This window comes from Nomascus leucogenys, chromosome 10 (assembly GCF_006542625.1).
Source record: "Nomascus leucogenys isolate Asia chromosome 10, Asia_NLE_v1, whole genome shotgun sequence".
NCBI lineage: Eukaryota > Metazoa > Chordata > Mammalia > Primates > Hylobatidae > Nomascus > Nomascus leucogenys.
The window spans coordinates 51,171,969-51,193,674 of record NC_044390.1 but is presented as its reverse complement, the minus strand read 5'-3'; the positions used below and the strand labels follow the sequence as shown (position 1 = coordinate 51,193,674).

Here is a 21,706-nt window from a genome sequence, read left to right as displayed (position 1 = left end):
TAGCCATAGCCATGGTGGGTATCTTGGTTTATTCCCAGAAAGTACTAAAACCCAGGACCAGAAAAAAACTGAAGGATAGCTGAGGACACGTCATCCTACAAAGTTTCCAAAGGGTAATCTTGGCCCAAAAACATTCCGGTAAGTTCTCTGGAAAAATAAAAGAAAAAGAGGAGCCAGGCGTGGTGGCTCACACCTGTAATCCCAGCACTTTGGAACGCGGAGGCGGGCGGATCACAAGGTCAAGAGATCGAGACCATCCTGGCCAACATAGTGAAACTTCTCTAGCTGGGCATGGTGGCATGTGACTGTAGTCCCAGCTACTCAGGAGGCTGAAGCAGGATAATTGCTTGAACCTGGGAGGCGGAGGTTGCAGTGAGCCCAGATCGCCCGACTGCGCAACTGCAGGACCTCACTCCAGTCTGGCAACAGAGCGAAAACTCCATCTCAAAAAGCAAAACAAAAAAAAAAAAAAAAAAAGAAAAAAGAAAAAGACACAAATATTTTTTACAATACAGTGTCAGGGGATTATTCTGTGCTTTCTTCTCCTGGGAAATATTTACAAACGGAAAACAAATCTTTTCAATAGTGTTATGCCATGCTTTTTAAAGAATGATTAATTGAGGTACATGGGGTACAACTCGAGGCCCTGCTTGGGACACATGTGAAAAATGCCAGGGAAAATCAGTCCCCTGTGAGGTGTGAAAATAATTAATTGCACTTTTTGTTAAATTACTACATTAAGGGAAATAAAATTCAAGGTTAAACAACTATAAACTGCCAATTAAGCTCTGAATACATAACCAGGACATTTCCACCTACGTAACTATACCTAACCAACTACTGAATATGGTTTTCTTCATCATGCACCTTATAAATGTCTTTCCTTCAAGCCCCTACCATGGACCACAGACTACAAACTATAGCTGGGTGCTCTACAATTCTTGAATCACTCTTTGATTAAACGTTTGATATTTTTGCGGTGACTCGTAATTTTTTTTTTTTTAGACAGAGTTTTGCTCTGTCGCCCAGGCTGGAGTGCAGTGGTAAGATACCAGCCCCTGCAACCTCCGCCTCCTGGGTTCAAGCGATTCTGTCACCTCTGCCTCCCGAGTAGCTGGGACTACAGACATTCGCCATCACACCCAGCTAATTTTTGTATTTTTAGTAGAGATGGGGTTTCCTCATTTTGACCAGGCTCGTCTTCAACTCCTGACCTCAAGTGATCCGCCTGCCTCGGCCTCCCAGTGCTAGGATTCCAGGCGTGAGCCAACGCGCAAGGGCCCGTACGTTCTTAATAGGAGAAAAGGGAAACTGTGAAGACCACGCACCAAAGCTCTTCCCATTCATGAACCTGCATCCTGTGTCAGGATTCTCCCCTGAGGACCCTCCCGTGGTCCCTGCACGATCCGGGAGACACGTGGCGTTGTGGGTGCACAGCTGCCCGGAGAGGGCTCCAGGCCAGGGCACAGTCACTGCGAGGGGAAGAGACAGGACGCCCGGGGGCCCAGGTGTCAGCGCAGCCGCCATCTTACGGCTGAAGGGGACTGAGGCCGAGCTAGGCAAGGAGAACTTGGGGCGCAGATTGTGGAACTGACTGCGGGGAGGCCTGAGTCCCACCACAGCCACTTCCCACCGGTTCCAACCAGCCCTTCCCCTACTCTCGGGATGTCGGACGGCACTCTCACCATTTCCAGGCTTCCAGGAGGACCTGGCGTCTTAGCTGTGGATCTCCCAAAACCGTCAGGTCACAGGGCTGGGCCTCTAGCAGCAGAGGACACAGAGTAGTGAAGATAAGACTGGGAGGTTCAGGTGCAGCGAGAGACAAAGGCCCCGCCAAACTCGGAAGTCGACCCGTTCGCTCCAGCTGGGTGTCTGTCTGATTGGACGGTTTCGAGCCCAGCCTCCCTGATTGGATGATGCTTAAGGCCTCGCCCCCTCAGGCCCTAGTGAAAGAAGATGTGATAAGATGCTGGGCTGAGTATGAAAGAGTCACAGCCTAAGCTGCATCTTTTTCAGGCAGGGCTTTCTCCCTGAGCTGAGCCAGGCCCACCCCAGAGCATGGGAAAATTCTCTTTTTTACTCTCTCTCTTTTTGAATGTATTCGAAAGGTGAACGGAAGTATTTTGCTGTTATATTAATAATACATACAATTTTTGTTCAAGAGAAAATCAACTTTTACTTTGGTAATAGTGTATTATCAATACTAAAGCTAATTTTAATAAAACCTTATAAATAAATCAAATTTGTCATTTTTGACCTCTCGAGATTTGCATATATATTTTGTAATCTCTTGTAATTTTTAAACTATTTATATTTTATTTATATCTACATTCTTTTTATTTTTTCAATTTGAAACAACCTTTAAGTAATTTCAAACTGCTATAGGAGATAGAAAGAAATCATTTAGGGACAGGCACGGTGGCTCACACCTGTAATCCCAGCACTTTGAGAGGCCAAGGTGGGCAGACTACTTGAGGTCAGGAGTTAAAGGCCAGCCTGGCCAACATGGTGAAACTCCATCTCTACTAAAAATACAAAAATTTAGCCGGGCATGCTGGTGCACACCTGTAGTCCCAGCTACTACAGAGGCCGAGACAGAAGAATCGCTTGAACCCAGAAGGCAGAGGTTGTGTAAGGCCCAAGGGGTTCACCTTGCCCTTTGCCTAGACAGAGCCGATTCATCAAGACAGGGGAATTTGTGGAGGAAAAGTTAAATATTAAACTTGAACTCAATTGAACGTGGACACAAACAGTGATCACCAAGTCCAGGAAGAGGTTGTGTGAGACCTTTGATGCATTCATCCAGTGCTGTTTTGGAGAAATCTCTATTTCTTTCTATTCCTATACTTCACTTATTGAAAAACAATAGACAATCACAAAAACAAGTTGAACTTTTTGTGTTCCTTGAGCCCAGTCGCTAAGGGACCTCGTGACTGGGCCTTATGCCAAATAAAAGAGCTGGGGTCCCAGACGGTGCCGAAGTTTCATGAGACCTCTCCTCGTCTGTGCGTGGACGAGTGGCCGACTTTGAAGCCCAGGCTTTTGCTTCCTGGTCTCGTGGTGAATCCTCCACAGCCTGGGGAGTGTGGTGTCTGACTCTGGATCCCAGCGCTGGAAACTCAAGGACTTCCCATATCCCAGTTCTCCCCCTTGTCATGCTCCATCTGGTGAGTTTTGGGGGAACTCATGACCCAAGTCATAATAGGAATTTCAGGCCTCATAAAGACATCGTGGTTGAAGCAGAGGAATTCTGTTTCCAGCAAAGCGCTATAGCAAGCTGACAATTGCTTCTAGAAAGAGCTATAAGCTTTGCTGGCCTATGACAGTTTCTGGGTCCAAAACCTGAAATGTACCTCTTTCCATCTTGTTTCTGTCTAATGTTCCAATTAGCAGGTTGATCTAGGACAGTTACTTGCAGTTCTACTGGCCCATCCCATATGGACCATAGATCCAAGGCCAGCTGCACCACTTGTTTAGCTTGTTCAAAAGCCACACTCTCCTTCTCTCCCCAGTGAAAGTCATAGCGTTTTCTAGTGACTGCATGCAGAGGTTGTAAAATGTTACCCAAGTGGGGAATATGATGTCTCCAGAATCCAAACAAGCCAATAAATTTCTGAGCCTCCTTTTTAGTGGTAGGGGTTTCAAATTCTAGTATTTTAGCCTTAGCCTTTGATAAAATGGACTATTTCCCTCCATTCCAGATGAGGAGAGGTCTCATGAAGCTTTGATGCAGTCTGGTATCCTAGGTTTTGTGTAATGAGTTGTTTGGCAGGAGGCCCAGTCACGAGGGCCTTCCGCAACTGGGCACAAGGAACACAAAAAGGTCAACTTGTTTTTGTGATTGTCTATTGTTTTTCAATAGCTAATGTATAGAAATAGATTGAAATAGAGATATCACTGAAACAGCTCTGAATGAACAACTCAGAAGGCTCACACAACTTGTTCCGGGACTTGGTGACCATTGTTTGTGTCCACGTTCAACTGAGTTCAATTTAATATTTAACTTTTCCTCCACAAATTCCCCTGTCTTGACGAATCATCTCTGTCTAGGCAAAGGGCAAGGTGAACCCCTTGGGCCTTACACAACCTCCACCTTCTGGGTTCAAGTGATTCTCCTGCCCCAGCCTCTGGAGTAGCTGGGACTACAGGTGTGCACCAGCACGCCCGGCTAATTTTTTGTATTTTTAATAGAGATGGGGTTTCACCGTGTTGGCCAGGCTGGCCTTTAACTCCTGATCTCAAGTAGTCCACCCACCTTGGCTTCCCAAAGTGCTGGGATTACAGGCGTGAGCCAACGCACCTGTCCCTAAATGATTTCTTTCTATCTCCTACAACAGTTTGAAATTACTTAAAGGTTGTTTCAAACTGAAAAAATAAAAAGAATGTAGATATAAATAAAATACAGTTAAAAAAATTACAGGAGATTACAAATTATATATGTAAATCTTGAGAGGTAAAAAATGACAAATTTTGTTTATTTACAAGGTTTTATTTATTTATTTATTTATTCGTTTTTGGAGACGCAGTCTCACTTTGTCACCCAGGCTTGAGTGCAGTGGTGCGATCTCGGCTCACCACAACCTCTGCCTCCTGGGTTCAAGCCATTCTCCTGCCTCGGCCTCCTGAATAGCTGAGACCACAGGTGCATGCCACCACACCCGGCAAATTTTTTGTATTTTTAGTAGAGACAGGGTTTGACCGTGTTAGTCAGGATGGTCTCGATCTCCTGACCCAGTGATCTGCTTGCCTCAGCCTCCCAAAGTACTGGGATTACAGGCCTGAGCCACCGCACTTGGCTTTACAAGGTCTTATTAAAATTAGCTTTAGTATTGATAATACACGATTAACAAAGTAAAAGTTGATTTTCTCTTGAACAAACATTTCATGTATTATTAATATGACAGCAAAGTACTTCTGTTCACCTTTTGAATACATTCAAAAAGAGAGAGAATACGAGGTAGAACTTTCCCATGCTCTGGGATAGGATGCTCAGCTCAGGGAGGAAGCCCTGTTTGAAAAGGCTGCAGCTTAGGCCAGGCGTGGTGGCTCACGCTTGTAATCCCAGCACTTTGGGAGGCCGAGGCGGGCGGATCACCTGAGATCGGGAGCTCGAGACCAGCCTGACCAACATGGAGAAACCCTGTCTCTACTAAAAGTACAAAAAATTAGCCGGGCGTGGTGGCGCATGCCTGTAATCCCAGCTACATGGGAGGCTGAGGCAGGAGAATCGCTTGAACCTGGGAGGTGGAGGTTGCGGTGAGCCAACATCGTGCCATTGCACTCTAGCCTGGGTAACAAGAACGAAACTCCGTCTCGGGGTGGAGGAAAAAAGAAAGAAAGAAAGAAAAGGCTGCAGCCCAGGTTGTCACTGTTTCTTCACTCAGCCCAGTATCTGATCACATCTGTCACTCAGCGACTGGGGAGGCGGGGCCTTAAGCATTATCCAATCAGGGACGCTGGGCTGGAAACCATCCAATCAGGCACGCAGCTGGAGCGAACCGCACGGTTTCTGGGGGCCTTTGTTTCTCGCGGCAGCCGGAGCTCCAGGTTTATCCTCTGTGTTCTGTGTCCTGTGCTTATAGAGGCCCATCCTCTGTGGCCGTGTAACCTGCAAGTATTGGGAGAGCCACAGCTAAACCCCGGGACCCCTGGAAGCCTAGAAATGGTGAGTGCCAGGTCCAACATCCCGGGAGAGGGGAGAGGCTGGCTGGAACCGGTGGGAAGTGGCTCTGGCAGGGCTCTGGCGGGACTCTGCCTCCTCACAGTCAGCTCCGCAATCTGCCGCCGGAGTTCTCCCTGCCCAGCTCGGCCTCAGTCCCCTTCAGCCATAAGATGGCGGCTGCGGTGACATCCGGGGCCCGGCACAGTGACTGTGCCCTGGCCTGGAGCCCTCTTTCAGCAGCTCTGCACCCGCAGCACCGCGTCTCTCCCAGATCGTGCAAGGACCACGGGAGGGTCGTCAGGGAAGAATCCTGACTCGGGGTGCGGGTTCATGAATGGGAAGAGCTTTGGTCCGTGGGGTTGTTAGAAACAAGCGCTTGGTGCCGCAAAACAACACAAAACAAAAAACTACCCAGCACTTAGAAAAGTTCACAGGAAGGCACATTTACTTCTGAAGAAGGGTGCTGCTCGCGTCCGTCCAGATCGCAAGAGCACACCGAAGAAAGGAAGGTGTTTTTTTTTGTTTGTTTTTTTGAGGCAGAGTTTTGCTCTTGTTGCCCAGGCTAAAGTGCAATGGCGCGATCTCGGCTCACTGCAATCTCCGTCTCCCGGGTTCAAGCGATTCTCCTGCCTCAGCCTCCCGAGTAGCTGGGGTTACAGGCATGCGTCACCACGCCCGGCTGATTGTGTATTTTTAGTAGAGATGCGGTTTCACCATGTTGGTCAGGCTGGTTTTAAACTCCCGAACTCAGTTGATCCGCCCGCCTCGGCCTCCCAGTTTGAAAGGGATTTTTAACCGTAAACGCCGTTATTGTCTCTGTGTCCTTCCCCCATTGGCCGGGGTCTGACCTCACAATCTAGGCTGACCCGATTGGCTACTTTCCAAATAAGGAAGAGGTTCGGGTCGCAGATTGGAACTGGCGGTTTGGATTGCAAAGAGGTACAAAAAAGTTGGTCCTAAGAACAAGGAACAAGAAAGTTAGGCCTTTGAAGAGGAATCTATTATATCTGCCAGGGTTCACAGTTTCTCTTTTCTCCTATTATAAATTTACGGAGCCGGGCGCGGTGGCTCACGCCTGTAATCACAGCACTTGAGGAGGTCGAGGTGGGTGGATCACGTGAGGTCAGGAGTTGAAGACCCGCCTGGCCAAAATGGGGAAACCCCATCTCTACTAAAACTACAAAAATTAGCTGGGTGTGATGGCGAATGTCTGGTTTTCTGTTTCTGCATTAGTTTTCTGAAATAATGGTCTACAGCTTTATTGATGTTATTGCAAAGGACATGATCATTTATTTTTAAATGGCCAGAGAGTATTCCATAATGTTTATGTACCATATTTTGTTTTTACGAAATCTTTTATTTATTTTATTTTATTTTTGGATACAGAGTGTCACTTATTGCCCAGGCTAGAGTGCTGTAGAGTGATATGGCCTTATTTAGCCTCAACCTCCCTGGCTCAAGCAATTCTCTCCTACCTCATCCTTTCAAGTAGCTGGATCTACACGCTGGTGTTACCACGCCTGGCCAATTTTTCTCTTTGTATTTTCTGTGGAGACAGGATTTTGCCATGTTGCCCAGGTTGATCTTAAACTTCTAAGCTCAGGCAATCCACCTGCTTAGCCTCCCAAAGTGCTGGGATTACAGGCATGAGCCACCGCATCTGACCATACCATATTTTCTTTATCCAGTCTACCACTGATAGGGCCTGTCCATGTCTTCGCTATTGTGAATAGTGCTGCAATGAACATACATACGAATGTATCTTTATAATACAATAATTTATATTTCTTTGGGTATATACCCAATTATGAGGTAGAGTATAAGCATTCCCTTTTCTCTGCAACCTTGCCAGCATCTGTTATTTTTTGACTTTTTAAAAATAGCAATTCTGACTGGTGTGATGTGTTATCTCGTTGTGGTTTCTCTTAATTTCTCTAATGATTAGCAGTGAGCATTTTTTTCCATATGCTTGCTAGCCACATGTATATGTTCTTTTGAAAAGCATCTGTTCATGTTTTTTTGGCCTAATTTTTAATGAGATTTTTTTTTCTTGTAAACTTGTTTAAGTTCTTAATAAATTCTGGATATTAGACTTTTGTCAGAGGCAAAGTTTGCAAATTTTTTTTATTCTGTAAGTTGTCTGTTTACTCTGTTAATAGTTTCCTTTGCTGTGAAGAAGCTCTTTAGTTTAAATAGGTCCCTTGTCAATTTTTGCCTTTGTTGCAATTGCTTTTGGTAGCTTCATCGTGAAGTCTTTGCCAGTTTCTATGTCTAGAATGGTATTTCCTAGGTTATCTTGCAAGGTTTCTCACAATTTTCAGTTTTTCATTTAAGTCTTTAATTAATCTTGAGTTGATTTTGTATATTGTGTAATGAAGGGGTCCACTTTCAGTCTTCTACATAGTGCTAGCTAGTTATTCCAGCAACATTTATTAAATGGAGAATTCTTCCCACATTTCTCTTAACAGCTTTGCCAAAAATCTGATGATGGTAGGAGGGTGGCATTATTTCTGGGCTCTTTATTCTGTTGCATTGGTCTTGTGCACTCATGAATTTTTTTTATAACATCTTTCTCTCTTCTGCTTTTTCCCCCATAAGCATTTTTTCAAGTGCATAGAGTGTGCAAAATTCTGATGTCCAAGAGTTCAAAAACTGTTTTAAAAGTTCCAAAAAAGGGGGTTGGGGGGCTAGGGGAGGGACAGCATTAGGAGAAATACCTAGTGTAAATGATGGTTTTATGGGTGCAGCAAACCTCCATGGCACGTGTACCTATGTAATAAACCTGCACGTTATGCACATGTACCCCAGAACTTAAAGTATAATAAATAAATAAAAAGTTTAAAAAATATTTTGATATTCTCTCTTTTGTTAAGGAATTTAGGTTATATGTAGATACTTTGCTTTTTTTTGCAATATATGTAAATCATATGAACAGCTAAATAAACCCTTTGTCATTTTTTCGGGTCCAGATTATCTTTATGTAGTACTTCAGAATTATTGCTTTATTTTTGCTTCTGAAAAGTTTATTTTTTTCATTTTTAGTCCTTTAAATTAGACACAGATTTGTTTAGATAAAAGCTCATTTTAAGAGCACACAGAAGCTTAGCAAAAAGATAGGATTAAATTTAACAATGCAGAATGATAAAGACTAAAAGATATTAAGTTTCTTTGACAGAAACCTGATTATCCAAGGTAATTATCCAATATTTGCAGGCTGAAGTACTTATACTGCAAAAGCAAGAACAGTGCATAAACAGTGGAGTCTGTAGTTGTATCTTGCTTTCTATGTATTACTTCAGAACAATTAGCATAGTTATGTGTAGGGTTTGTAGGCAACCTGCATTAATATAAATTAAACTTTTTTCTTTTTTTGAGGCGATGTTTTGCTCTTGTTGTCCAGGATGGTGAGCAATGGTGTGATCTTGGCTCAGGCAAACTCTGCCTCCCAGGTTCAAGCAATTTTCCTGTCTCAGCCTCCTGGTAGCTGGGATTACAGACATGAGCCACCAGTCCCAGCTCATTTTGTATTTTTAATAGAGATGCGGTTTCTCCATGTTGGTCAGGCTGGTCTTGAACTCCCGACCTCAGGTGATCTGCCTGCCTCAGCCTCCCGAAGTGATGGGATTACAGGCATGAGCCACCATGCCTGGCCTTTTTTTTTTTTTTTTTTAAAAAAAAAAAAAACAGTCTCACTCTTGCCCAGGCTGGAGTGCAGTGGTGTAATCTCGGCTCACTGCAATCACTGCCTTCTGGGTTCAAGTAATTCTCCTGCCTCAGCCTCCCGAGTGGCTGGGAATACAGGCGTGCACCACCATGTCCGGCTACTTTTTTGTATTTTTAGTAGAGACAGGATTTTGCCATGTTGGTCAGACTGGTCTCGAACTCCTGACCTCAGGCGATCCACCTGCCTCAGCCTCCAAAAGTGCTGGTATTACTGGTGTGAGCCAAAAACAATATTTTCTACAATAGTATGAATATAAAGCCACAATACTTACTTTGAATGATTCACTTAAATGGTTATTTTAATATTGTTATTTATACTTTTGAAATATAAAGTGTTTTAACTGAAGTATAGTTGCAGTTTTTAAAAACGCTACATACATTGCCAGGTGCAGTGGCTCACACCTGTAATTCTAACACTTTGAGAGGCTGAGGCAGGTTAGTTACCTGAGGTCAGGAGTTTGACACCAGCCTGACATGGTGTAACCCCATCTCTACTAAAAATAAAAAATTGGCTGGGTGTGGTGGCACGCGCCTGTAATCCCAGCTACTTGGCAGGCTGAGGCAGGAGAATTGCTTGTTCCTGGGAGGCAGAAGTTGCAGTGAGCTGAGATCGCACCATTTCACTCCAGCCTGGGTGACAGAATGAGATTGTGTCTCAAAAAAAAAAAAAAGCTATATATATTATGACCAGTTCATTAAAACTATTCATAGTTAGATATTTATATCTAATGTCCAAAGAAAATTTACTACCAAATTGTTAGAGTAGATATTAGTGTGACATGTTTATTACTTTACTCAATAGGAATAATTATGAGTAAACACAATTTTATTATCTTTTATTTCACTAAATTGGAATGCTGCTATTACAGGAAAAATAAAGACAGGTGATGTGGCCACCCAAACACCATAATAAGCTATTCAGTTAGCTATGTTGCAAGTTGTAATATATTCCACTATATGAACACAGTCGAATTCTATTTCTTCATCTTAAAGTGTTGTTGGAAATTGTCAGATGTATTTCAATATAGAACCCCCATTCAGTGGCTGGGAGATGAGAGAGCAGCAGAGATGGAAATAAAACTTTATAAAATTACTCTGAAAATCTGCCCCCTTTCTTCGTAATGCTCATGTTTCTCATGCTGAGAGTAGCTGTGCACTTTGGGTGTTTAGAGAGAAATTGCTTTTAGGGGAACATTTTCTGGCTCATTTGATCAATCTTATATCTAACCTGAGCTTTTTTTAAAGATCTTTTTTACATTTTTCTCTCAAAATAATCTGGCTCAGATTGGAGATCTGTTTTTCTCTCCAATGCTTTGGGTGTCTGTTTCAGAAGCCCTATTACTATCCCATGGTGTCCAAATGAGGTGGACTGTCACAGTGAGAACTTTCGGAGCTATCTCTATCTGGAGTCATGCTGGAAATTCAGCAGTATTTTTTCCATGTCACCATTACAAGTAGAAACTGGGGCTGAAACACTGCTCCCATTCCCATTATTGTGAAGGTGTAATTCTACCCACAAGGCCTGCAGGCTCTGCTGCTGCAGCTCAGGCCTCACTCTCTGATGTGACACTAGAGTGCTGCTGTGGCAAATGGGATTCACATAAACTGAGCTGTGCTCTGAACTGTGCCTCAGTGGCAGATGTCATAGGTCGAGAGAGGACACTAGCAACCAGGAGAAAGCAAGCAGGAGTGCTGTAGCCCAGTGTCAGGGAGTACAGAGCCACTACTCTAAAATGTAAATAGCCAAAAAGATAGAACCTTATTCAACCATTTTTGTAGCGGAGTGAAAGCCTACCTTCAGCAGGCACCTGGCTTCAAGCTGCTAAACTACCTCCTGTTATGAAGACGTGAAAAGTTTGTCATTGAATATAAGCAGTTAGCATACACAGATGGCCTCTTCAGTCTCCAGGTGAATTTAGGATGAACTATGTGTGACACGGTGCTGGAAATTCTTCTAATTGTGGACTACTTATAGGGATCATCTTTTTGTCTTTGGAGCCTCTTAAGCAGATTGACGATGATGCATATCACATTCAAGTTCAATTATGTAATAAAACCATTATCTTTCTTTTGTCTTATTGTGAAGATTTTCTGGGGCTGGAGAAAATTTTTCTTTTAATTATTGTTTCCAAACACTGTCTAGAATTACCAGACATTATACAAACACATAGGGTGCCAACCAGAACTTACTCTAGAGGGGACTTTCCCTCTCAGCTTACTTCTAGTTGGCTCAGAGTTGTGAAGCAAAGTGCAAGCTGTCCCCTAAATATGCAAGAAGAATTGTGTCTCTTCCTATTTGGCATCTATAGTCCTCTACAGTCACTTCAAGAGAGGCTAGACCACATTTCTACAAACTTCACTGGGCAGTGATCAATTGTTTTATCTCTCTTAGAATGACTCTTGCATCTTCAGACCTGAAACTGATTCAGAGATCATGGAGCTCACAGACCGAATCAGAGTAACATGTGTGCATTGAGTAGATGTGTAGACATGAGAATCTCCACTTTCCCCTTTCTCTTTTTGCTAAAATTCTTACAAATGTGCAGGTAATACCTGCTGCTACTCCAGCCATTCAGGTCCTAAATCTGCAGCTCCACATTTTGAATCCAAGTTTTTGAGATTTGGGAAATAAAAAACTTTTATTTGACAAATGCAAGTCCTTTTGCTTATCAAACTCAGATGTAAAAAAAAAGTGCAGTTATGTATTTCTCCCCCCTTTGAACTGTGTATTCATCTCTTGAAACTGTTCACTATTGTCACAAGTAGCTATAAATTAAGCTAATAGTGCCACATTGGACACTATATCCCATACCCTAAACCATAACGATATATATATATATATATATATATAAAATCAATGTTATTTCTGTTAATAAATAAAAATTTCTGGGCCGGGCGCGGTGGCTCACGCCTATAATCCCAGCACTTTGGGAGGCCGAGGTGGGCGGATCACGAGGTCAGGAGATCGAGACCATCCTGGCTAACACAGTGAAACCCCATCTCTCCTAAAAATACAAAAAATTAGCCGGGCGTGGTGGCGGGCGCCTGTAGTCCCAGCTACTCGGGAGGCTGAGGCAGGAGAAGGGCGTGAACCCCGGGGGACGGAGCCTGCAGTGAGCCGAGATCGCGCCACTGCACTCCAGCCTGGGCGACAGCGAGACTCTGTCTCAAAAAAAAAAAAAAAAAAAAAATTCTGACAACTTTGTATCTGCCCTCTGTGTCCCTGTTTTGTTGTCTTTACAAATCATCTTGTAACTGCTGCTAATCAAACTGTAGATTCCAGACAACTTGAATCTTTGCTGCCAGGTTATAATCCTTAAGCTTGACCCAAATAAACTGTCTACTTATATTCATGTTGTGTCAGCTTTTTTTTTCTTTCATGTAGACTCATCATTTAGAATGTGCTAGAGCAGCCTCCATGAGGGAATCTCTCCTCTGATTGTACTCCACTTGCTGTAACATCAAAGGATGCAGAGCCAGGTGGATCCTACCTAGAATCTGCAGATAAGGTCTGGCCTCTGCCTGGGATTTACAAAAAAGGGCCGGACTTTAGATTGTGAATGTGCGGAAAACTAACAAAAGGCATTTTCTGTATTGTGAGATGTCAGCATAGACATAGCCCCCATTTGGAAGTGTAGCTCTGTGAGATTTTTCACATCTTGTTCATTGACCTGCTACAGTGATGTGAGGGGCTCCAGGAGGAAATAGAATCTGATGGCAGAATCTGTAAGTGTAAATAAGCATCTTAGGAGTGAGAGAACAAGGCCACGAAGTATCCAGAGCCATGACCACAACTATATTTACCTGTAAAATGTGATACTGGAGTAGAGTGTTTTTGTTCTTTCTCTTACCCAAGAGCTAGCAAATCAGAACGGGGGATCCAGGTTCTGGAGCTCCACCAGTGCAGTTTTTTATTTAGAATCAGCCCGAGTCTCTCCAGCCTGACTTATCATTGGGCCATCAGCCCAGGGACACTGGGAATTCTCTCACAATCTCTTAGGTGCATTTGAGGTATTTGAGGATGTCCAGAGCAGAATTGTGTCAGGCTGAAAAGTGTGGTTAATTCTGCTTCTGTCTCAGTGTAGGAGAAATGAGTCATCCTGTGTTTGTTCATCCCCTCATACAAGAGGTGTCTTTGGTTGGTACTCAGATGAGAGTTTCTCCAGTTTCTGGTGCTTGAATGATAAACAAGGATGAGATCTGGAGACCCAAATAGAAAAAGTATTTCCTTACATTTCATGTAACCATTAAAAAAATTAAGCAGTCATGGTTCCTACAATCCAGAAACTTTTAGTCTAGATTAGCAACTGGATAAATAATTGAATTATGTGTCATATGGTTGGTACAATAAATAGATGTGTCCAAAATCTTGGGCTTTATTTAGGCCACTTTCTTTATGTTGTTGTGACTTGTGATGTCTACACCTGTAGGGATATTCGTGAACAGAAGAATTGTTATTATAATTAATTTTTGGTTTTTTGAGATGGAGTCTCTGTCGCCCAGGATGGAGTGCAATGGCGGGATCTCAGCTAACTGAAACCTTAGCCTCCCGGGTTCAAGTGATACTCCTGTTTCAGCCTCCAGAGTGTCTGGGATTACAGGTGCCCACCACCACGCACAGCTAATTGTTTGTATTTTTAGTAGAGATAGGGTTTCACCATGATGGCCAGGCTGGTCTTTAACTCCTGACCTCAGGCGATCTGCCTGCCTCGGCCTCCCAAAGTGCTGGGATTACAGGCGGGAGCCACCGCGCCCGGCCACATAAGTTTATTTTTTAATAAAATTACCCTACAAAGGCCTGGTGCAGTGCCTCACACCTGTAATTTTAGCACTTTGGGAGGCCGAAGTGGGCGGATCACAAAGTCAGGCGTTCCAAACCAGACTGGCCATTATGGTGAAATGCTGTCTTTACTAAAAATACAAAAATTAGCTAGGCATGGCGGCACACGCCTGTAGTTTCAGCTACTCGGGAGGATGAGTCAAAAGAACAGCTTAAACCTAGGAGGCGGAGGTTGCAGCGAGCGGAGATCATGCTAGTGTGCTCCAGCCTGGGCGACAGAGCAAGACTCTGTCTCTGAAAAGAAAATAAAAATTACCCTAGAAAACCTTTGGGGATTTGTTTAAATTGCATAGTAGTGTATAGTATAAAGTTGACAGGGCCGTGGCTAGAAAATATAAAAATTACAGAAACAGGCCAGGCGCACTTTGGGAGGCCGAGGCGGGCGGATCACGAGGTCAGGAAATCTAGACCATCCTGGCTAACACGGTGAAACCCCGTCTCTACTAAAAATACAAAAAAATTAGCCAGGCATGGTGGCGGGCGCCTGTAGTCCCAGCTACTCGGGAGGCTGAGGCAGGAGAATGGCGTGAATCCGGGAGGCGGAGTTTGCAGTTAGCTGAGATCACGCCACTGCACTCCAGCCTGGGCAACAGAGCGAGACTCCATCTCAAACAAACAAACAAAAAAATTACAGAAACTCTGAGATTTAAGTTTCTTTTAGGTAAGCTTAGAAAAAACAAAGCTGGAAGTACCGTAGTGGCATAGAGAACAGAATTCTACATAGGGTTCTCACCCTATCCTAGATCTGTTAAGATTCACCCTTTTTGGAGGCCTTATTTAGGTCTGACCATACCCTGGAGTCTTGCCTCACAGAACTGATTAGAAGAGACCAGAGTTTTGGTTGGTGAATCCTGCTGCCTTTCTAGAGCTGGTGCTTAGAATTTACTGAAACTCAAAAGCAGATAAATCAGAAAAACAAAGTATGCATTAGAGGGTGTTAGCTTTTAAGTTTTCTGTGAATCCAGTGCTAACAGAGACATTCTATTTAGCAACTTGGTTTCTATTCCTGCAGATCCAGTAGTTGCTCCACAAGTCACAAAAAAAGTAAATATAAACAGAATAAAATTTTCTCTAAAGTACATTAAACTCTCTCTTTTTTTTTTGAGACGGAGTCTCTCTCTGTCGCCCAGGCTGGAGTGCAGTGGCGCGATCTCGGCTCACTGCAAGCTCTGCCTCCTGGGTTCACGCCATTCTCTCACCTCAGCCTCCCGAGTAGCTGGGACTGCAGGCGCCCGCCACACGCCCGGCTAATTTTTTTGTATTTTTAGTAGAGACGGGGTTTCACCATATTAGCCAGGATGGTCTCAATCTCCTGACCTCGTGATCCGCCCACCTCGGCCTCCCAAAGTGCTGGGATTACAGGCATGAGCCACCGCGCCCGGCCATTAAATAAACTCTTTCTTTATCTTGAAATCTGTCTACATTTAGCTTTTATTCTATATAATTTTTTTAAAAAGTTGATGATGGAGAAACAGAAGAAGAAATAAAAATGCTGGGCCCTTTATCTAAATCCTGGAAATTATTAAACCCTTAGTACCAGGTTCCAGGGTGTTATGAGAACTAAATCACATAATGTGTTATGCCCAGCACAGTGCTCTGTATCATACTCTTGAGCACATAGTACCTGCTCAATAAACATTGCATTAGTACATGGGTACATGTTTTTTAAATATAGACCTATTCAGACATTGCTGCTTTCTGTTTCTTCTGTAAACTTTAAAGAGCCAGCAAAGAATATAAAACTTTAGGGTGGAGATTAGTTGTCTTTATTTGTACCAGAAGTATTTGTGTTGTGACAAGAGTGCTGAGTGTAAAGGACCCTGTGCTGTGCCTGCTTCTCTAACTAATGCTAATAATGAGCCCAGGGGGAACAACGTCAGCATTGACAGGGAACTTGTTTAAAACACTCATTCATGGACCCTTTTCAAACCTGCAGAATAATATTACATAAAGTGGAGTCAAAATTAACAAGTGATGTATAAGCTCATTAAAACTTTAGAGGCAATGCTCTCATTCATGAGAGTTAAGTTCCACCTTTGCACTAAAGGGTGGTCACAGGGCCGGTTCTGTTTGGGTTTGGTAGGGACAGGTCAGTGTGGTGCATATTTTCATTACTGTAGCGGAAATTGCTGGTGTCTGTGGCAGGGGAGGGCACCTGAGGACAGGAAAGGAGAAACTTATATTTTTATCTTCATGAAGCAGCTTATTTTTCCTGAATCTCTTCTATTTTAAAGGACAGAAAAGGGTGGACTTTTTCTGTTTTTTTTCTTTCTTTCTGCCATTTGATGTCATGCTAGCAGGTAAACAGGTGGTGCTGACACTTTTAAGGGCATATTATCAAGATACACGTGTAATTTGTCCAGAAAATCTCATCTGAGAAGGAATTCCAGAGAAGCAGAAGGAAAAAATGTGGCTTTTCTGTCTCAGATCAAGAGCTGTATTCACTCTGCCTTCTCGAATGCTATGCATTTAGTACTCACAAACATTTACTTCTCTATTTTTGCTTTCTTTTTCTAATGAGTTTGGTTTAAATACTTGTTAAAATTCGTATGATAGTCAAGAGTCTCTGTAAAATATTTATTTTCTATACCTTAGAGCCTTCTTTTTCTCTACATTTGCTGCATCATAGCATCTTTATATGTCATGCAGGATTCTCAGCAATAATTTATGATCTGCAATATTAAAAATGTTCCCTTTGTGGCTGTTGAACACGGAAAGATGTTCTATTGGGGAAAACTCAAGATTTCTATTGGGGAAAACTGTGGTCCTTAGTAAAGATGGAAAACATATAATGTTGAGGCTCCATCTGTGTGTTCCATTAGCTCTATGCAGGATAGGATTAGGGAAATGCTTATTTAAAAGGGATGGCAGTTATTACCCAGAAAGTTCTGAAAGAAAATTAAGATACCTGCTCTCTAGGGAGCTAAATGAAGCCTACTTAAAATTCCTACTAAAAATTACAGAACATAGTAGTTATCTGTATTTTGAAGTTAGCATAAAACATGTTTCTTTATGGTTAAATTCAGATTTTATTTACTTTCTTTGGGAGGAATATTTCAACAGTGATGCTGTGTTCTTCTGTGTGCATTAGCACGTTATAAAATTTTGTCCTAGTGCAGTTAATGGTTAATGATTCACTTAGTGACATAGCTCTCTGACAGATTTTTTTTTTACAATAGAGTTAATTATTTTTCTCTTCATTAAGTATTTTTATGCAGCTGATGTGCATAAACCATCACATTTAATTTGGCATCTATCCTTTTTTCTCTTTTTTGCTACGTATTTTTCTTTGGAAAATGAAGGCTCTTATCTTTGTTTACAGGCCAGAAAAAATGGGAAAAACACAGGCTCTTCCATTTACTGGATGTTTGACAAAATACCGTTATTGGGCCAAAAACATTTGCATTAGAGATGAGCTCGTTAGAAGTTCAAAAGGTCAGACTTTATGCCAGATCTTCCGGAATAAAAAAGAAAAACCCTGCACAACAAGGTCTTCAGCTTATTGTGTATATTAAAATTTGAGAGGTGCCTTCTAACTCAACATGTCTTTTGCATCTGAAAAATATTCACAACTCATTCCATATGATGCAAATATGACACTCAAAAATGTACATGTTCATGTTCATTCCCTTAATTTTATACTCTATTATCTAGAAAAATATCATATATATACTGATGTTGTGGATCTTGTGCTGCTCTTTTTTCTCAGAGTTAGAGAATACATTAGAGAATATTTTTGGGTTGAAAAATATTTTATTGGATAATTTTAGGCAGTCCTAAGAGTCAGAACCAGTTCTCTTTAGTCTCTAATTTCACCTTAAGCCAAATTAAAAATTCCACTCATGGCCATTTAGTAATTATGTGTGTGTGTTTTCCAGGGACCATTGCAATTTAGAGATGTGGCCATAGAATTCTCTCTGGAGGAGTGGCATTGCCTGGACACTGCACAGCGGAATCTATATAGGGATGTGATGTTAGAGAACTACAGTAACCTGGTCTTCCTTGGTGAGGATAACTTTAATACATAATTCATAATATACCCTAAAGGTTTTATTTCTCTTTTTTGTAGAATGTTTTTTAGTAATTTATTCTTTGGATAAAGGAGTTTCAGATCCATTTTTTCCAGAAAATCTTCAGAATTTGTTTATTTAGAAAATAATTTCTTCAACAAGTTTAATCTTAATCCAAACTTTCCATATTCCTGAGTTGAGCTGTATTCTTCACTCTAAATTAATGGTAATTCCAGAAATTAGTAGCCTAAAATATTGTTGCCCCCACCTGAAAATCTCATTGCCACCACCAATTTTTGATTCAGTAGTACCAGGTAGTAAAATTAAGAAACCTACAAATTGAAAGTATTTTCTAAATATTTAGAAATTTCTGTTATAAATTATTATTTTGGTATTAATTTACTGGAATATTTTATCACATCCTCTCTGCTGAGCACATTACTAGCTTGTAATTGGAGAATATGAGCAAGATTCATGTTATTTATTTTTAATAAAACAGGTATTGTTGTCTCTAAGCCAGACCTGATCACCTGTCTGGAGCAAGGAAAAAAACCTTTAACTATGGAGAGACATGAGATGATTGCCAAACCCCCAGGTAGGTATGAGTGAAAACGAATACAACAGACGACAGATAAAAGGTCCCAATGTCAAAGAGAAAGCCAGTCTTTAAAATGTGATTCTGGAAGCTGTGTTCCAAAGGAAATAGGTCCTGGGCAGCTGTTTTGTGTTTTTTGTTTTTTTTTTAATTTTGCTCCCACAAAGGGGCATCTTCTGTCTTATGCTTTTAAATTCTCTAACAATTCTACTTCTCCTTTGGTGAGCTTCCTTCAAGTTCAAAGTGAGAGCCAAAGTCCTCTTCATGGCATGTAAAAGACTGCGCGGGCTGGGCGTGGTGGCTCACACCTGTACTCCCAGAATATTGGGAGGCCAAGGCACGTGGATCACATGAGGTCAGAAGTCGTGATTAGCCTGACCAACATGATGAAACTCTGTTTCTACTAAAAATACAAAAATTAGCTGGGCGTGGTGGTGGGCACCTGTAATCCCAGCTACTTGGGAGGTTTGAGTCAGGAGAATCACTTGAACCTAGGAGGTGGAGGTTGCAGTGAGCCGAGATCATGCCATCGCACTCCAGCCTGGACAACAGAACGAGATTCCATCTCACAAAAAAAAAAAAAAGAGAGAGACTGCACAATCTGGCTGCTTTTCCATTGTTTTGGGAACACACAAATATCTGCATAATTTTGAGAAACTAAAACTATTTTTTTAAGTCCTCTTTTTGCATCAGGTCTGAAATGTGTGAGAGTATTAGTTTATCTTGCATTTTTTTATTTTTCTGCACAGTCCATTCTGTTTTTATTACTATAAAAGTCTTCAAATATAGTTTGAAATTATAAGTATGATATTCTTCTGCTTTGTTCCTTTTCCTCAAGATTGCTTTGGCTATTCAAAGTTTATTTTAGTTTCATGTAAATTTTAGAATTGAATTTTCCATTACTGTGAAAAAAATGCCACTGCAATTTTGATAGGAAGTGTGTTGAATCTATAGATCACTTTGGATAATATGGCACTTTATTAATATTTATTCTTTCAATCCAAAGACATAAAATATTTTAAAATTCATTTGGACCTTCCCTTTTTTATTGATTTTTTTATTGTAAAGGTTTTTTACATCCTTGGTTAATTTTTTTCTCTGAAATTTATATTTAATGCTATAGTAAATAAGATTTTTTTCTCTATTTTATCAGATAGTTTGCTTTAAGTGTATGAAACTGTAGCTGGGTGCAGTTTAAGTGTATGGAACCATAGCTGGGGGTGGTCTGCCATAGTACTAGATCACGCCTGTAATCCTAGCACTTTGGGAGACCAAAGTGCATGGATCACCTGAGATCAGGAGTTCGAGACCAGCCTGACCAACGTAGAGAAACCCTGTCTCTACTGAAACTACAAAAATTCACTGGGCATGGTGGCGCATGCCCGTAATCCCAGCAACTCATTAGGCTGAGACAGGAGTATCACTTGAACCTGGAAGGCAGAGGTTGCAGTGAGCCGAGATCACCCCATTGCACTTCAGGCTGGGCAAAAGAGTTAGACTCCTTCTCAAAAAAAAAAAATAATAAATAAATAAATAAATAAATAAATAAATAAATAAAGTGTATGAAACCATACATATACTTGTATGTTAATTTTATGTTTTGCTAATTTACTGACTGTATTTATTAGTTTAGACAGGGTTTAATGTACTGTTTATGGTTTTTTAAATATATGATTGTATAATCTACAAACAGCAACTTTTTACTTATTTTTTTTTTCAATTTCAATGGATTTTCTTTATTTCTTTGACTAATTCTTCTGCCACATACTTCCAGTGCTACATTAAAATAGAAGCATTGGCTGGGCTCCCTGACTCACACCTGTAATCCCAGCACGTTGAGAGGGCAAGGCAGGTGGATCACCTGAGGTCAGGAGTTCGAGACAAGCCTGACCAATATGATGAAACCTCGTTTTTACTAAAAATACAAAAGTTAGCCAGGTGTGGTGACATGCACCTATAATCCCAGCTCCTCAGGAGGCTGAGATAGGATAATCGCTTGAATCCGGGAGGCGGAGGTTGCAGTGAGCTGAGATCAGACCATTGCACTCCAGCCTGGGCAACAAGAGCGAAACTCTGTCTCAATTAAAAAAAAGAAGCATTGACAATGGGCACAATACAGTTTTGTATTGGTATCTAAATTTGGTGGAGCGAACACCTCTTCAAGTTTTCATAAACTGATTTTAGAAGGTAAAGATCTTCTTTTATTGGGCCCTTAGGGTGATGAGATACTCTCTGAATTTTTAGTGAAGAGGGGTTATAGCTTGGTCACAAGGCTGCTGGGTCTGCATTTGGGTCCAGCTTTAGTTGGCTTGTTACAGGGTCTTGGGTAGTTGTAATTCCATTTCATTTTTAGACAGACTGAATATCCTTTCAGGTTCAAGCAGTTCTAATGTCTCAGCATTGCAAGGAGCTGGGATTACAGGTGTGAGTCACTGTGTCTGGCCTTAGTGTAGGTTTCTTAACATCAGTTTATTGTGTCTTGGTTTTACTTTTGTATTACAGTTTTAGACAATATGCAATTCTGTTTGTACACTTTAAGTCAATTTGAGGTTTAATTAAGAGATAAATTGCCGGGCATGGTGGCTCATGCCTGTAATCCCAACACTTTGGGAGGCTGAGGTGGGTGGATCACGAGGTCAGGAGTTCGAGACCAGCCTGGCTGACATAGTGAAACCCCGTCTCTACTAAAAATACAAAAAATTAGCTGGGCATGGTGGCGGGCATCTGTAATCCCAGCTACTTGGGAGGCTGAGGCAGGAGAATCGCTTGAACCCGGGAGGTGGAGGTTGCAGTGAGCCAAGATCGCATGATTGCACTCCAGCCCAGGCAACAGTACGAGACTCCGTCTCGAAAAAAAAAAAAAAGATAAATTATGC

The 21,706-nt window shown here is 41.9% G+C and overlaps 1 protein-coding gene across 3 annotated transcripts in view; it reads left to right on the top strand.

Moving 5' to 3' along the window:
- ZNF253 (zinc finger protein 253) overlaps positions 1-21,706 on the top strand; it is an 85,557-nt gene that overhangs the window by 51,785 nt on the left and 12,066 nt on the right. Inside the window, exons 1-3 of one of the 3 annotated variants that reach the window (XM_030820305.1) lie at positions 5,512-5,665; positions 18,104-18,230; positions 18,735-18,830. The exons of 1 other annotated variant lie outside the window; for it this stretch is intronic. In XM_030820305.1, coding sequence (XP_030676165.1) covers positions 5,663-5,665; positions 18,104-18,230; positions 18,735-18,830 — 226 coding nt within the window. In that variant the 5' untranslated portion in view covers positions 5,512-5,662. Of the gene's footprint in view, positions 1-5,511; positions 5,666-18,103; positions 18,231-18,734; positions 18,831-21,706 lie in introns of those variants that run through there. One more of the 3 variants, XM_030820306.1, reaches the window with a different exon arrangement.